The 17,825-nt window shown below is 38.4% G+C and overlaps 1 protein-coding gene and 1 long non-coding RNA gene across 2 annotated transcripts in view; both read left to right on the plus strand.

Annotated features, from left to right (window-relative positions):
- Positions 1–3,871, plus strand: part of LOC122576177 — a 29,986-nt gene extending 26,115 nt beyond the window's left edge. The window contains exon 3 of the long non-coding RNA XR_006319661.1: positions 3,316–3,871. This is a non-coding gene — a long non-coding RNA (uncharacterized LOC122576177). The remainder of the gene's footprint in view (positions 1–3,315) is intronic.
- Positions 3,872–14,225: 10,354 nt separating this feature from the next.
- LOC122576173 (protein RRP5 homolog) overlaps positions 14,226–17,825 on the plus strand; it is a 13,534-nt gene continuing 9,934 nt past the window's right edge. The window contains 6 exon segments of the mRNA XM_043746072.1: positions 14,226–14,285; positions 14,358–14,916; positions 14,987–16,093; positions 16,096–16,277; positions 16,280–17,178; positions 17,180–17,262. Of these exon segments, the coding sequence (XP_043602007.1) occupies positions 14,226–14,285; positions 14,358–14,916; positions 14,987–16,093; positions 16,096–16,277; positions 16,280–17,178; positions 17,180–17,262 (2,890 nt within the window).

Consider the following 17,825-nt stretch of genomic DNA (forward strand, 5'->3'; position numbering starts at 1 on the left):
TATCATCCCGCCTTGGGAACAGAGTCCCGATCACGTTCTCCAGCAGCACCGGATCCATGCTTTCGGTCAGCGGGGGGGCCGGAGGTCGCAACTTTTTCGTCACTATGCGATATGGCCTCCCCCACGGATCTGATTCGACCGATTCGATCAACTCGGCCCAGCACCGAGCTTTCGCGATCTTGATCTCCCGTTGCAGAGCCCGTCTCGTCTCTCGGTAGTCCTCGTAGCAGCGGGAGATCTCTTCCTCGTTGCGGGTCCGTCTGCGGCGACGCGCCCTCAGAAATCTACGTCGGGCTCGAACGCAGCTAGCTCGCAAGTCGGCGATCGCCGGTGTCCACCAGTAGACGCAGCGGTCGCTTCTACCGCCCGGCACGGAGCGCGGCATCGAGGCGTCGCACGCCGCTCTCATGTATTCGACACTGGTGATGGTGGTCGTCGTCGTCCGTGCGTCCCAGCTCCAGGTCCGGAAGCCAAACTGGGCGTCGTGCAACCCGGGGTCACGCCGGGACAAGTGCGACTCGAGGCGAGCGGCCACCACCCTCTCCAGCAGCTTGCCAGCCTCGTCCAAAAGGCACACCGGCCGAAAGGCGGAAAGAACTCAACTAACTTGTCCACAGTACAAGTAGAAGTCAATTTACTCGTCCACAGTACTAGTAGAACTGAATTAACTCGTCCACAGTCCAAGTAGGACTCAACTAACTCCCTCAGTCCAAGTCGAACTGCACTTATATACTCTTCTCCGTACCTCTCTGTACGCCTTGGGTCAACTATATTTTTAAGGAGAATTATACAATTATTCCATACCTCTGTTAGGTAAAAACGTCCATCCCGTGACCATGGCTACGTTCAGCGACCCGTCGTACCACTTCGAGCCCATGCCTATTGTCATTATTCTTGGATACACATAATCGGATTAAATTCTAAACAACTACGTCTAAGTTTTATTATTTAAGTACAGCTATAATGTTAAGTCTAGACTAAAGTATTGGGGGTCTTCCTAAAAATTCCAAAAGAAAGAATATAAATGTCGAGTTTGCACTATAATTAGGGTTGGGGTTAGGGGCGTGAAACGAATCTTCATTTGGATTAGGCATTGTTGTTATACAATAGAGAAGATATTCAAGAGTGCAAAATACGAGTATTATAGAATTTGACAAATAACCGGTAATTAGATACTCGAGATGATAATGACAATGATCCTAGGTTCAATAACGAATCTGCGGTCAATGGGATAACAAAAGAGGCTTTTTTCCAAAGTCCAATATGTACCCACTTCTTTGTCTACAGTATAAGTATTACTGGACTAACTCTTTGGTAAAACGTAGAATATCTACCGAGCGTAAAGGCGCTATATAACTCGGTAATGAGACCTCGTGAGAGAATGACTTACCGTCACGATGATGCTGCAGAAGAAAACTATAAAGGGGTGTGTCTAAGGACACGAGATCATCGGATTCGAGGAAAGCCTTCGTCCGAAAAATGGGGGAAATGGATCTTGGTGTTAAATGGTTAATTTCTATGTTGGTGGTTGAAGAAGAATGCTGATCACCCTTGAGAGAGAGAGAGTTTCGCGTATCTTCCCGCAGTAGGTGATAGATTTAGGAGCTGCTAAGACTAAAACTATTTGTCAGTTTGAAGAACCTTAGCTAAATAAATGTGGGATAGCGTGACATCAGGGAAGGATGTGGCGTGAGGGTAATTGTTTATTAACGTTGTTAAGATATGTTAATGTTGTCAAGGAGTGTTGTGAGCGTTACCAAGGTATGTTAAGGGAAAAATGAGCGTGGTAAATGCTATCAGAGTTGAATTTATCGTGGTCGTGTGAAGATCGTTGTGTTGTCGTGTCGTAAAAGTAGTGAGAAATAAATACGCGAAACGGGATATTGTATTCGTTTTCGTGCGAGTGCAAACGATATTGTATTTATCATACTGTATCCTACAAACTAATTGAATAACATTCCTACATAAATTCTAAGTTTTATAGCGGGTCCTTAGGCTAGCTGAAAATATACTGTGAAGATGTATCGACATCATCTTGTCCGAAGAATGGGGTCTTTGTGTAGCGAGCCACGGGACAGAAACCGTTGGTGAGTTTACTGTCGCGTGCCGCTACAACTATATTTTTTTAAGGAGAGCTATATGATTACTCTACACCTTTGTTAGGTAAACGTTTATCCTCTGACCGCGGCTACGTTTGGCGATTGGTTGTCGCCTCGAGCCCAAGGTCATTATCACAAATCTCGAGCAATTATAATCGGATTGAATGACGACAATTGCTTAACTACGGCTATGGTAGAATCTAGATTAAAGTGTTAAGGGATTTTCCCAAAATTGCAAAGGGAAGGCTTCGGTATCCTTTCATCTCCGACATATATATAATATAATATAATACATTAGTTACCCAACTACTTGACACGACGGATCAGATCGGCAGACTAAAAAGAAAATACCCTTTAGATTGAAGCATTAGATTCAAGTAGAATCAAACATGCTATAAACTATTATAATCCAAGTTACAGTACCACGACAAAAGAATTTACTTATAATTCTCAATGAGAATTAATTGTAAATAGTCTACCAAATAAAAAAAAATGTCTGCTATTTATTTGAACTCTTAAATAGCTATTAAATATCTCTGTTTAAATTTCGTGTGCTAAAACTCTCCAGCGAGATCTCGTTTCGTAATAGAAATTCATCTTCAAATACTGCATTCAGTATTCCTTTCGAAGGTAAGTGTTCATTAATATTATCCGAAACGCGACTGATGACTATTCGCCTCGGTATTAAAGAAACTGACGCGAATCGATATGATCTATGTTAATAACTAGGCCAGTCAAAATACGATTTTGAAGGGTTGATTGGATATTTCCCTAAACGAGAGACGATGTCCTCGGGTCACAAGTTTTGTTGCAGAAATACCTACCCCGTACGAGGAATGTATAACATACACGCATTAAAACGTTCAAATTTTTTAATCTGCAAATAAGCGACGTTATCGCGTGTTTTGCGCTAATATGTAGTTCATTCTCGTTTTGATCTTGATATTTGCTAATCGATATAAAATTCCCATCGTAATGTTTCTGCTATTCGCGGTATCCGTTTGTTGTTCGCATCGATGCCGCTAAAGATGTTAACAGCTTGAAAGTGTTTCTGACGCAATGCATGTTTGCTCTAGAAAATAATAAAGAATTTCTCCATCGCACTAAACGTTACACTAAAAGCTTACGCCATACTAAACGTTTTACATGCAGCTGCGTTTAAAGCAACGATTATTGCTTGTCCCGAAATTTCTAATTCTTAAAATTCTATTTCTAGTTTTTTCATCGTAAATACTACAGGACTGCATGATAGAATACGGAGTGAGCATTCTCATTTCTTCTCTGGTGTTACTGGACCTCGAAGGATTGTCTCTCAGTACGGTTATTACCCCATGCGACCAAGTGGTCAAGTCATTTAAAGATAGTATATGGAGGAAACAATGTATTTAAGTTTAAAGTTAAGTATCTGCTCTTTTTGATTTCACAGTAGCATAGACAAGAATCTATTGAATCGCACGTCACAAGAACCTATTTAATTGTATAATTCCACAGAAAGGTTCATATTTTATCATTTCTATCCGAGAATGGCAAAAATGTGCAATAATGATTTGTATTGGTAAAAATTTTATTTTAACAGGTAACAAATAAAGAAAGTTTCATTTCTAAATTAGTACCTAGGTACACTGTTTCAGCGATATCTGACATTGGATCATGTTAGAAGTGCGGCAAATTGTTGATACGTCAGGGGAACCTACTTCCCGTATTGGAGACGAGTATATTCAGTGCATGTAGGCAAGATATAACGATCTGGAATCTAGGAATTACAGTCTGAACTCTAGGAAAATATTGCGCTGGTTCAAAAATTGTGCATTGTTAAAGTTTACCTAATGTCCAGCTGGACAAATTGTACAGTACAAATTAAATAATAAAAAAAAATTGTTGAAGTTTGTTATTTTTAGATCATCTGTTGTGAAGAGTAAATACTCCAAATACGGAAATAAAAAATTAAGTGTAGACAAATACTCTACAGACTTTATTGTTATATATTACATATTACATATATAATATTATTATATACACTTACATATGTTATATACACTATAATATTATATGTATTATATATAATATTATTAAGTGTAGAGTATTTGTTTACACTTAACTTTTTACTTTCGTCATTTATTTATTGTTCATCACAATTATTAGCATTGCATTCGCATATTTTTATAACGAACACTGAGAAAAATGAAATTATACTAAAGGCAAATTCAAGACAGTCACGTTTACAGCACATACTGTAGATTCGAAAATATCGGACTGGTATGGTTTTACAAAAAAAAAGCATCGCAATAGCAAAACGTCGGGCCCGCTAGCCCACACACTATACGGGCAAGGACTTATTTTATGCCACTTTCAAGTGATACTGCCGCGGATATTACTGAATATCTGCACTCTCCCTTCCAAATGTCCCCTCCTATTGAACCCTTCACTTCTGAAGAAATTATAGAATTAATCCGTCGCCTAAATCCCAGGAAAGCAGCAGGGCATGATCTAATATGCAATAAAGCAATCAAGGAACTTCCCATTAAAGGGATTGCACTCATCACATCAATTTTTAACGCAATTCTTCGCCTTGAATACTATCCTAAGGCCTGGAAAATTTCACTGATTACTCTCATCCCTAAACCCGGAAAACCAATATATAAAAATAGCTCATATTGCCCAATTAGTCTTCTACCTACCTTGTCAAAACTATTCGAGAAGATGCTAACGAAACGTGGACTTCTTCCACTCCTAGAGGATTCGAAAATACTGCCAGATCATCAATTCGGTTTTCGGAAACAACATTCTACAATAGAGCAAATCCATCGCATAACATACAATATCGGCCAAATCCTAGAAAAGAAAAAATATTGCTCAGCGGTATTCCTTGACATTCAACAGGCATTCGACAAAGTATGGCATGAAGGGCTTCTATACAAATTTAAAAAAATCCTACCACACACCTACTACTCCATCCTAAAGTCCTACCTGACCAAAAGACAATTCATGGTTAAATACTTAGACGCCACTACCACAACATTCCCAGTAGGAGCTAGCATACCCCAAGGTAGTGTCCTCGGAGCCCCGCTGTTCTCCATCTACACTGCCGATTTATCAATATCAACAGAAATAAATATAGCAACATTCGCTGACGATACAGCGCTATTAGCTTCCCATGCAGACCCGATAATTGCTTCATCCATTCTCTAGCGATGTCTCGTCTCTATGAAAAATTGGTTTCATAAATGGGGCTTCAAAATTAATGAAAAAAAATCCACACATGTAACCTTCACGTTGCGAAAACAAACCTACCCTCAGGTCACCACTAACAATATAACAATTCCTAACAAGGACACAGTCAGATACCTGGGCATGACTCTGGACAGGAGATTAACGTGGAAACAACACATCACAGACAAATCGAAGCAACTCAAGGATAAACTTAAAAAATTTTATTGGCTCACTGGCCGACGCTCCAACCTAAATACGCAGAACAAAATTACGCTCTATAAGACCGTAATAAAACCTGTCTGGACCTACGGAATCCAACTATGAGGAACAGCAAGTAATTCCAATATTGAAATACTTCAACGCTTCCAATCGAAAACGCTAAGATCCCTAATAAATGCACCCTGGTATGTCACCAACAAAGTAATACATCGCGACCTCAAGATACCCACAGTCAAAGAAGAAATAACAAAATATAGCAACGGATATAGCAAAAGAGCCAACAAATATCGAAACCCCCTAATTACTAAATTACTTAATACGTCGGACCAGATCCGCAGGCTAAAAGAATACTACCCGTTAGACCTAAGCACAAGATTTAACTAGATATTTATATTAAGTACTATTTACTTATTTATAATACTTATTTATAATTATACTTATCTATAATAAATATTAACTTGTTATAAATATTCAGCCATGTCACTGCGCCACGCCAGAGAAAATTACTGAAAATTCTCAATGCGAGAATTGATTGTAAATTACTAATAAATAAAAAAAAAAACGTTCAAGTGCTGACGCTTTCTCTTTTGACAGCCGAGGGTGACGGAGCCAAACTTTGTCTATGTATCTATGAGTTAACCAAGTCTTGAAAGTTAAAATGTTTATAAGCTAAAAAAATTTACCTAATGTCAAAAAAAAGATGTTTATACTTGCAGAGTTAATCGAATTATATTCAAAATGGATGTTATTACTGTTAGAGGATCTCAGGAAATATATTGTAATATTTCAAGAAATATTATGTAATTTAAGCTCTCCTTTTTTTTTATTAACATGGAGGAAATCCGCACGGACACCATGCCGCTTGTAGGGAAAGCGGCGTGGTAGTGCCGGACTCCAACCGATTGAACCCTTCACGATGACCGTCTCGGCTGCGATCGAGAGAGGCCCACGAACCGGTGCGGCGGCACACCGCCCCCTCCCCACGCACAATACATCCCGTAATGGAGTGGTGTGCGAGCATGTCACACCGCGCCTCGTTGCCGGAGCCGCCGGTTCCCCTACCGAACTACTTGGCGGCCTCGAGGGGCTGAGCTGCCAGCGCCTAAGTTTGAACCAAACCGGGGTGTGGGGGAGGCGCAGCGGACCTAGCGCGCCTCGAAACGCGTCTACGGCCTCTGCCGCGCCCCCGCCGTCCGATCCTCTCGGGGTGGGAGTTCCGCACCCTCACCCTCTCCAGAGCCTCCTTCGGAAGCATAACCTGCTCACAGAAGGAGGTCACGGCTCTCCTCCCTCTCTCGCTCACTAACAATGCCTCGAGGATCGCCGGCGGCGAGAGGTCCCATCCGATTTCCCGTTGACGCGTATTCTCGCGACCGCGTCTCCCCGCGGTAGGTCGAAAATACATGCTCCTTCGAGCCGGATTCACGTGCCAGTGAAAGGTGCACCTACCAGTGACCATACAGTGCCACGTGACTCTATCAAATCAGCCGCGGAAGCGTTATCATCACAATGAAGCCATTATCGTCAGGAGCATCACGTTCAAAGAAGCATAACGGAGCGGCCGAGGAACGCAACCACGCAGTCTCCCGCCGCAGCTGGATAATCGCCAATTCAACTTCAACCCTACTTCCAAACGAGTGACCGTCGGCAAGGAACACCTGTCTTGCTAGGCATACCCAAGGCATCACATCGCACAGTTGCGAGCAGCGACCGATTTCCGGACCAACGTCCAGGTAAGATCGTTCAATTTATTCACATAAAAATAGCCCACGCTGACCAGATCAGCAGCCTGCGGCGTAGACGGAGCGCCTTCATCGGTCGCATAACACTCACAAAGCGTGAACTCGACGACTGTGAGGCAAACGACGGACAGGTGGACAAACACTACTTGGCATCTTGTCACCAGGCGTTCAAAAAGAATTGGAGGAAAATAATGGCAGTACAAGACGATTTGGAGGTGTTGGACGAGGAGGAATCTGAGCGTCTAGTCTCCATAACTCAAGAATATCGCGTCCTTGAATCACGCATATTGAATCTCATAGAACAATCGCAGACCTCCACCCGGTCGAGACACCCAAAACGCGAATCAATCACCGAATCCGAACCGACGCCGATTAAACTACCGGATATCCTCCTGATTAAGGTCAGCGGCCACATCGAAGAATGGGAATATTTTTACGATTGCGGCGGCACCTGCCAAGAAACTTTCCGTCGGCTTCGCAATACAAAGCGTTAGGCCGCCAAAAGCGCAACATCGACGTGCCCGTTGTGCCATCGATATCCCTATGTTTCTTCCGCCAAATTCTCGGAAGGACACATATGCGGCAACTGCCGCGGCGCATCTAATAAGCGCGCCCTAGTGGGGATATCGATGGGCACCTAAAGGAAGAATTCGTTTGTTCTTAGAGGACGTCATTCCGTTCTGAGCTGCGAAATGTGAAACGACTCTTGTGTCTATGTGAAACGAAACCGACGACGGTTATTTTTGCTACTCGTCAAGCGACATTTGCTGTGAGCGTTATTTGTCACACGTTAATAAACTAGTTGTTATAGTTGAACATATTCTAGTGTACTTTCATTACCCATCACGACACTCATAATCACCTCACGATACATTCATGGCCACCGTGGACTGCAGTGAAAAGCTCACACCGGCCTAAAAGTTTCAATATCTCCGATCATGCATAACTAGCAGAGCCGCACGAAGCATCCAGTCGTTGGAAGTCACAGCTACTAATTACTCGGTAGCACTTAAGTTGTTGAAAGAAAAATTTAACTATCATCGTCGAATCTGTCTGCGGCACTGGGAATTTATAAAATATCATTCTAAAATCGCCGAGGAAACTTCAGAAGCCATAGAAGACTTACTGGAAACATTCAAGGTGAACTTAAAGGCTCCAGATATATTAGGCGAGCCAATAACCTCAAATACAGTAATTATCGATTTACCATCATCGAAATTACCCTCATCCATTATGCGCGACTGGCAACGTACATTGACTAATAAAAGAATGCCATCGTATACCGATTTGATGGAGTTTCTTCAGACACGGGCTAACAGTTATGACATCCAACCGAGATCTCATAAAATAAAAGGGTCATCCCACCAATCTTCCCGTCACCAATCTCACAAACCGCGAGGCCAAATATTCAACACAACCTACAAGACATTGGAGTGTCCGACGTGCCACGGATCCCATGAAATGAAGTACTGCAAGGTATTCAAGTATGCAAGTGGCCCTTAGGCCGCGTAATCAAAGTCAACCCCGGAGCTGATGGAATAATACGGACCGCTACCGTACAAACGGCAACGAGTATTTTGGACCGCGCCGTCAAACGCGACCGCCTCTCCTCGCGATAGTTCGAAAATACAATATGTTTTAGGTCCTCGGTATTAAGACTACAAAAGAAACAACTGATAGAAAGTGGGAGACAGAGCATCCGTCTGAGAAACTTTCTTAGCAACGTTCTTCTACGTCTACGTTCATCGTCATAGCATGGGCATTGCCGGATGACATGACTCAGATCATGAGATTCTGCTTCGTATTGACAAGCACCATCAACAATAAAATCAATTCTAACTAATGATCCGTTTAAATTATAACGATTAGGACGACATTTGTTAACAAAGTAAACAAAATCTCTAGAAAAATCGAAAACGGTCTGTACCTTTAATTAAATCTTGCTCTTTGATTAAACTGTTGATGGACAATTTTCTTTGAATTTCGAAGCCTCTGAAAAAATGAGTGAGCGGAATCATTTCGTTCGTCGCTTCTTTTCTGAGTAATGTTAAATATATAGTACATTTATATTGTACATGCGAGAGTGAAGGAACGTAGAGTGAACATACGGATGATAGTGAGAGCTGTCTTGTGAGAACCACGTCTTAAGAGGAGCAACAGTAGTAGTGTTTTATCGACCAGTCACATGGGGACACGATCACGAGGAAGCGCGTCAACGGGAGTCGTGGTTCTGCCCGGGCAACCGAGGTAAACAGACGTGTGCTCCGGTGTAGTGATTTGAGAATTATCTTAGTGCTAAGTAAAATTATCGATTAGTGATAGTGAGGAGAAGCCCAACAATGCAGCAACAGATACCAGCAATTAAAATTGCAACAAAAGGTGAAAGATATTATATAAGTAGGTCGGTAGATTTACCAGCCCTAAAGCAACAACAACAAGTTAATAATAATCAAAATATGGACATAGAAGAAATGAAGGAGCAGCGAAGACAGGAGGANGTACAGTCAAGATAATGAAAAATATTATCAGGATGAAAACTGGAAGATACCAAAAAACAACAAAAAGCGTAAAATAACTCCAGGCACAGGAAAACCAGATACAGAAAAGCAGCGATGACTGCAAGAATTACCATTAAGAAATTCGTTCAGCTCATTAACAGAAGAAACAGATGTTGATCCGACAAATAAAGCTACAACTCACTCAAGTTATATTACAAAACCGCCACCAATATTTGTCGAGGCACAAATAATAGACCCACTTATTGAATTATTAAATAATATAGTCGATAATGACAATTATGCAATAAAACAAACAAAACTTGATCAAGTAAAGATTCAAACAAATACCCCTGAGGTTTATATGAATGTAATAAAAGCATTAAAGGAAAAAAATGCTATATACCACACATATCAGCTAAAAACGGAAAGAAGCTACAAGATAGTTATAACAGGACTGCATCCAAAAATCAGCACGAAAAAGTTAAGTGATGAACTAGCAAAAATTGGACATCAAACAAGAACAATAAACAATATTACAAAATACGATACAAAACAACCATTACCATTATTCTTAATAGAACTCGAACCCAGAATCAACATCTGTTTCTTCTGTTAATGAGCTGAACGAATTTCTTAATGGTAATTCTTGCAGCCATCGCTGCTTTCTGTATCTGGTTTTCCTGTGCCTGGAGTTATTTTACGCTTTTTGTTGTTTTTTGGTATCTTCCAGTTTTCATCCTGATAATATTTTTCATTATCTTGACTGTACTCCTCCTGTCTTCGCTGCTCCTTCATTTCTTCTATGTCCATATTTTGATTATTATTAACTTGTTGTTGTTGCTTTAGGGCTGGTAAATCTACCGACCTACTTATATAATATCTTTCACCTTTTGTTGCAATTTTAATTGCTGGTATCTGTTGCTGNCATTGTTGGGCTTCTCCTCACTATCACTAATCGATAATTTTACTAAGCACTAAGATAATTCTCAAATCACTACACCGGAGCACATGTCTGTTTACCTCGGTTGCCCGGGCAGAACCCCGCCAACATAGTGACGGTTCAAAGTGTTACAACAGGAGGACAAATTGTAAAATTAAAAAACAAACAACAAAAAAAAACTATTCCATTCAATTCGACGACAACGTATTGAAGATGCTTTTATCATATTAGATAAACTGTTCGAGGGACTTTCCTTTCAACACTCGACATCGTTATCAACATTTTAACCATCTGTAAAACCGGTTATTCTTAAAATATTTGATATTTAGTTCTTTCTCTAGAATATACAAAATTTAGAAACTCCGAAACGAAATCCTAAGAACATTCGTAAGACTTAAAATATGGATGCTTCTAGAACTTGTGGAATTTAAGTCTTGCGAATATCCTAGGGATCTCTAAAATGAATGTAGGACGTTTAGATATAAACTGATCATGAACAGATATTCTTTGGATGTACGGTGCTATCCGGATAATTAAACATAATTATAAGTTAGTATAAAGGGATGTGAAATAATACCTACAAGTTATAGTAAATTTATCAAGTGAAATAAAATAAAAAATAGAAAACTAGATTACTAGACCGTTAAGATATAAATTAGACAGATAAGTTGGTATAAGATGATATCTGATGAAATCAATTAAAATAGATTTGTTAAATACACTAAGATCTTTACCAAAGTGTATAATTTTGTACCGCGACGGAATATCCATGAAAATGAAATGAAGGAAATCATAAAACAATGCCGCATTGACAAATAAGCCTATGCGCATATAGTTTTTGTAGCCACTATAAATTATATCAGTAAGGTATGATATCTACTCTGAAATTTGTGAAATTTGTCGAAAGTTGTATTTCTATTCATTCTGTCAGATGGAAGCAGCTGACAATTCGGTGTTGTAATCTGGACGATGATTATTCGACATCATACGAAGATGGAAGGTTTCGATCATCAAAAAGCTGTGTAACACATATGTCGCCATTACAATCTGGATAACGGAAGTTTTTGACATTCAAAGGGACGACAATATACTTTTCATTTTCGTGCCAAAATTTCAAATGCATTCTCCATTACTCTTCTGGCCCCTAAAAGCCTATAATTAAATAGACTTTTCTCATTGTTAATACCCGTCCGAGGAAAATGTCTCATTAAATGTCTGTATATTCTCAATGGTTTCATACGGTGCTATATACAGAGTTTGACTCTTTGACTCTTGATAAAAATACATTGCTACCAAGAATTCCATCGTCGTTAAATCTTTCTCTAGATCTGACATCGACAACTAAAAACTTTTATTGCATATTCAGAGTCATTATAGAAAATGTATGTTTATAATTTAAATAATTGCTCTCACACTTTGCTGGTGCACGAATGGTAACATGCTTGCCATCGATGGTATCAGTGTAATTGTTAAATTGCCACCTGTTTGTGAAATCTCTGCTCACGCATCTCCATTTCTGTTTCGTCATTTTTGCTATGCAGTGACTGCTGCTTTTGTCAGGTTACTTGACAAACATCCCTAACGATTCGCCCAGCAGTACATTTGCCAATTATGTAAATGTCGCGTGGGTAAGGTTATTCATACAGAGTTCTTGTTACAGCTAATTTCAGGGCCTTCTGATGCATGGGGCAACAGTTTTTCTCTTACTTGGGCGTGGGAATATCTCGATTACCCAGTTGGTCTCCTCGGAGTCCTTGCGTCCCGTCCTAAAACAGAACTTCATTTCTGCCGCATCTTCTTCTTTCAGAAATAATTAAATATAGCAACAGATATAGCAAAAGAGTCAACAAACATCGGAACTCCCTAATAACTAAATTACTTAACACGTCGGACCAGATCCGCAGACTAAAATAATACTAAAAAAATACTACCCGTTAGACCTAAGCATAAGATTTAATTAGATATTTATATTAAGTAATAATTACTTATTTATAATACTTATCTATAATTATTCTTATCTATAATAAGTATTAACTTATAATAAATAATTAACCATGTCACTGCGCCATGCCAGAGAAAATTATTGAAAATTCTCAATGCGAAAATTGATTGCAAATTAATAATAAATAAAAAAAAATCTTTCCGTTTGTGCTGATTCTGCTTCTTGGTGCAGGCCAATATCTCCTTTTCAGTCATGTCCCTTGGGATGTCAAACATTATTATCCGAGGCATCCGTTTGAGTGGGGTACTGGCCTTTAGGCCAGCCTCCTTCAACTTCTCATTCTCCGTGAACACCTTTAGTGCTTCCGGCGTCGTCGTTTCAACCACTAGACCGTTGCTGTTGATTTTTCTAACGGCTCGAATTTGAATTCCGTTTTTTTGAGACTTGACAAGCGTAAACATAACCTGCAAAAATCAGACGTAACAGAAACCTCCACAACGACTCACACCGTGTGTGAATGTAGTATTTTCTTCGCAAAAAGATAATTATTTAACCCAGAAATAGGTAAAATTTCAAGAAGAGAAATCGTTAAATTTGACATATTATTATCTTCAATAATACTTGTAGCGGCACTAAAATTATATATAGCGACATATATAGCGATATATATTATAAGCGACAGTAAAATTTCCAACGGTTTCTGTCCCTTTTATTTTTTTTATTGTTTAATTGCGATTTTACAATTTGTCCAGTGAGACATTAGGTAAAATGTTATAAATACATAGCATGTGGATGGTTGGGGTACCATCTTAGTTTCTGTCCCGTGGCTCGCTACACAAAGACCCTATCCTTCGGAAAAGATGATTGCCAGATGTCGAAACATCTTTATAGTATACTTTCAACTAGCCTAAGAACCCAGTTATAAATCTTCGGATTTATCTAACTAAGGTCCTTTAAACCGAACAAATATCTACCCCGGAAAAATACGGGAAATCTGCTTTTCTCAGGTACGATGCTTCCCGCTAGCAACTTTCTCTCGAAGGCGGTTAGCATCCTTCTTCATCCACCGACATAAAAATTAACCAATTAGCAGCAACGTCCATCTCCCTCACTTTCCCAACGAAGGCTTTTTTCGACGAATCCGATGATCTCGTATCCTTAGACACAGCCCACCATAGTTTTCCTCCGCAGCATCGTTCTGACGGAAAGTCAGTCGTTAGACGTCAGTCATAGTCGATAGTTGGTAGTTAGCAGGTGATAGTTAATAGTTGACCCGAGTTCCTCGACATCATCTTCCGAACTTGTATCGTGTATCGTAACGCATCGCCTAGAAATCGAACTTGTAATCGCGAATCGCGAACCGCTCATAGTAATCACGAGTTCTACGTAAAGTGTACATATAGAGTATTTGTTAATGAATATATATTGTTAACTATACTCGAGTGTTTCTTCAGCACCTATCACGACCTACCTACCTCATACTTTATCTCGGTATTTTATAGTTATACTTTTCTACAGATTTTATAAATTTTCTTTTTATAATGTATATAATTGTAACATAATTATTTTTCATAGATGACGTCGAAAAATTTCCCAAGAGGTGGAAAAGTTCAAAAAAGAAAACCATCGGATTTGGTAAATTTATTACATATATCCATCATATTTTAATATCTTAAAATTACTTATTCGATATTTGTATGTTAATAGTTATTTGACAAATATGAGAAAATTGGTAAAAGGTATCGTAAGGAACAGGGAACGAAGGAAGAAGACAAAGGGGAACCAAATTTTGTTCCCAACACTGCAGAACGATTATCATATGCAACAATATTTGAAGGATTAGTGGCATTAGGATGTATTTATGAAGTGACAAACTATGATTTGCTGATATCTTTGCCAGGCGGCTTAGTAGGTCGTGCCCAAATTACAGATATCAGTGAATCTTATACAAATTTGTTGCAAAGTTTGGTCAAATCACAGGATTCTCAGACAAACGAATTCAAGTCCCTTCCTGAGTTATATACCTACGGAGATTATGTCGTATGTTATGTAAAAGCTATACAATCGCAAGAGATATTGAAAATTTCGATATCTCTTGAGCCCAGTCTGATAAATCAAAGTTTAGATGTTACTTATTTAAATAGTGGCGCAAAAATAGTATGTACTATTAGTAGTATAGAAGATCATTGTTATGTGGTAGATACAGGTTTAATAAACGTAAGAGCGTTTATTCCTACTAAGGAAAGTGGCAATGAAAAATGTTTGTGTAAGTAAATTTAAATAGTATATACATTTATGAAAAAAACTAACAATTATTATTAAGAAGTTTTCTGTAGTTCCAGGTAAACAGCTTCTATGCTATGTTAAAGAAGTTCAAACTAATGAGAATACATCAACGATTATATTAACTTTGAAACAGAAGCTTGTTAAAGCTATTTGTGAAACAGAAATTAAATCATTGGACAGCTTAATGCCAGGCACAAAATTTAATCTTTCTATAAAGAAAGTTTTGTCTAATGGCTTATGTGTTTCATTAGATGAAAATATAGGATTCATAAATCAAACATATTTAGATAAACCCTTAACTAAATACTCAAATAATCTGAAAATTACTGGGACATTATTATATGTTTTGCCGACCATCAAATTTGCATACTTCAGCTCGACGATAGATAAAAATAGAAACAATATTATTAAGCCTGGAGATGTTATAGAAGAAGCTACTGTTCTATTCAGAGAATCTGGTGGAATAGTACTACAATTAACTAAGAGTGGAATACGGGGATTTGTTTCCTTTAAAAGAACAAGCGTTGAATTCGATAAAATCATTGAAAAATTTGCACCTGGTACCACACATAAATGCAGAATATTATCATACAGCTGGTTAGATGGAATTTATATCTGTACCATGCAACGTTCGCTGTTGGAACAAAAGTATTTTTCATTGGCTGATTTTAAACCTGGCGACGTGGTAAATGTAAAGATTGTACATATTGATAAAGTGAATGGCTTCGTAAATGTACAATATGGAAAATTTAATGGGCAAATTGCACCAGATCATATATCTGATGAAGGTTTAAGTGCCTTAAAAAAGCTGAAGCTCGACAAAGAAATAGAAGCAAGAGTCTTGTTTGTTCATACAGACCGAAAAAAAATATATCTTACTTTGAAAAGATCTTTATTAACGAGTGATTTGCCCATTTTAGCGAACATACAAGATGCGAAAATTGACTCGAAACACCACGCAACTATCATTCAAGTACATAAGCGTGGAATATTGGTAAAGTTTTTCGGGGATGTTAAAGGTTGGATTCCACATACTGCTCTCGACACGGAAATGTCTAATTGGAACTATTCAATTGGACAAACAATTTTAGTAAAAATTAAATCAGTGAACACAAATTCGGGAAAAATAACTCTAAATGTGGCTAATCCAGATATAAAATTGAAAAAGCAACATTCTATGTTGGTGAAGAAGTAGAAGGCACAATAATAGAATCATCCACTCAGGGATTATATTTAAGAGTCAGTAGAAACGAAGGACAAACTATTAGTACAGGACTTTTACCAGCTGGTCACATGTCACCTTGTATGGAAATTGCAGCGCTACTAGCATCAAAATATGTTGATACACTGGTGATACACTTTCAGCTCTTGTATTTTCTACAGTACATAATTTAATTTTAACTAGGACTTTTGTAACTCAAGGAAGATGCAGAAATTTTGAAAAACTGAAAATAGCAGACTGTATACCTTGCACGATCAATGACATGTTGCCAAATGTCATAAGACTAATTTTACAAGTTGCAGAATGTACGCCATTTGGATATGATTCCTATAGTAACGTTAGTAATTTTAATCTACTGCACACCAACCAAACTTTAATGGCAGAAATATTTTCTATTAACAAGAAAGAACAACAATTAGGACTAATATTGTCACCAAATAAAATATACGATTATCTATCAGATCCTGAAAGTAGAGTGGTGCCAGCATTGGATACATTGATCCTGTATTTTAATCAATTAGTAGAACTTTCAAGGAATTCATATTACAAAAATGAACCAATTGCATGTGCAAAATTAGAGCAGGGAGTTACTGGAAAGATTGAAAAAATTACGGCTAATGGTTTGGTTGTTCAATTGCAGAATAATTTGCTAGTTATAGTGTCTGAGGATCATTACTCTGAGAATAAAATAATAGGGGACAAAATTTCTGGGACCATTATATGGAAAAGTTACGTACACGAGCTTGTCGAATTGACCACGTTATCGTCAATAATGCATAAAATAAGTGCCGAACAAAATATGCAAATACAATTCCTTGAGGGTATATTGCTACGTGGTAGAATTTTAATAGTGACAAATTGGTTTATCTTGATATTCCTAAAAGGTATTGGTAACGGAACTTTAGCTGCGATACCTGTACGTCGTCACATAAATGATTTACAGCCAGATCTAACACCTTATACTATTCATTCTAAAATTAAATGTTACGCCTCATTAAATTCCAAAGAACCTGATATTGTCTCTCTGTATCATAGAATCTGCATTTGAAAAGAAGTATTGTATGGGAGAGAAATCGGATGATAATAATAACTTAAAAAGGAAGAAAAAAATCAAGAGAACGTGGTACTCGTCAAAAAAAATAAAAATTCAAAAGGTGCGGGAAGTAGCAAGTATGGAAAACAAAGGGAAACGAAACCGAGAAAAACTAGTGATAGATTTAGAATATTCTAAGAAAATGTGTGTTGAACAAACAATAGAAGAAAAGATAAAACTGAAAGATACAAAACCTTCCGAAAAAGATTTGAAATATGAACTTAACAATGTTAATAATGATAAGGATGACGAGCAGAAGCCAAGGATATCTGCATGTGGATTTTTCTGAGATAACAATCCTGATTCAACTCTCTTTCAGCATAAAGAGTCATCTTGCGACAGTGAAGATGAAGTAGAGGAACAACCAAAGCTGAAAAATAAGAAATTAAGTGCCGCTGAACGTCGAGAACAAGAAAGACAAAAAGAACGTGAAATTCGCCAAAGAGAAGAAGCGCTCGCCAATAACGAGTTGCCAAATTCAGCTGATCAATTCGATAGATTAGTTTTAGCTAGTCCAAACAGTTCAATAGTATGGTTACAATATATGGCATACCATTTACAGACAACAGAAATA

This window comes from Bombus pyrosoma, linkage group LG16 (assembly GCF_014825855.1).
Source record: "Bombus pyrosoma isolate SC7728 linkage group LG16, ASM1482585v1, whole genome shotgun sequence".
In the NCBI taxonomy this organism is placed as follows: Eukaryota; Metazoa; Arthropoda; class Insecta; order Hymenoptera; family Apidae; genus Bombus; species Bombus pyrosoma.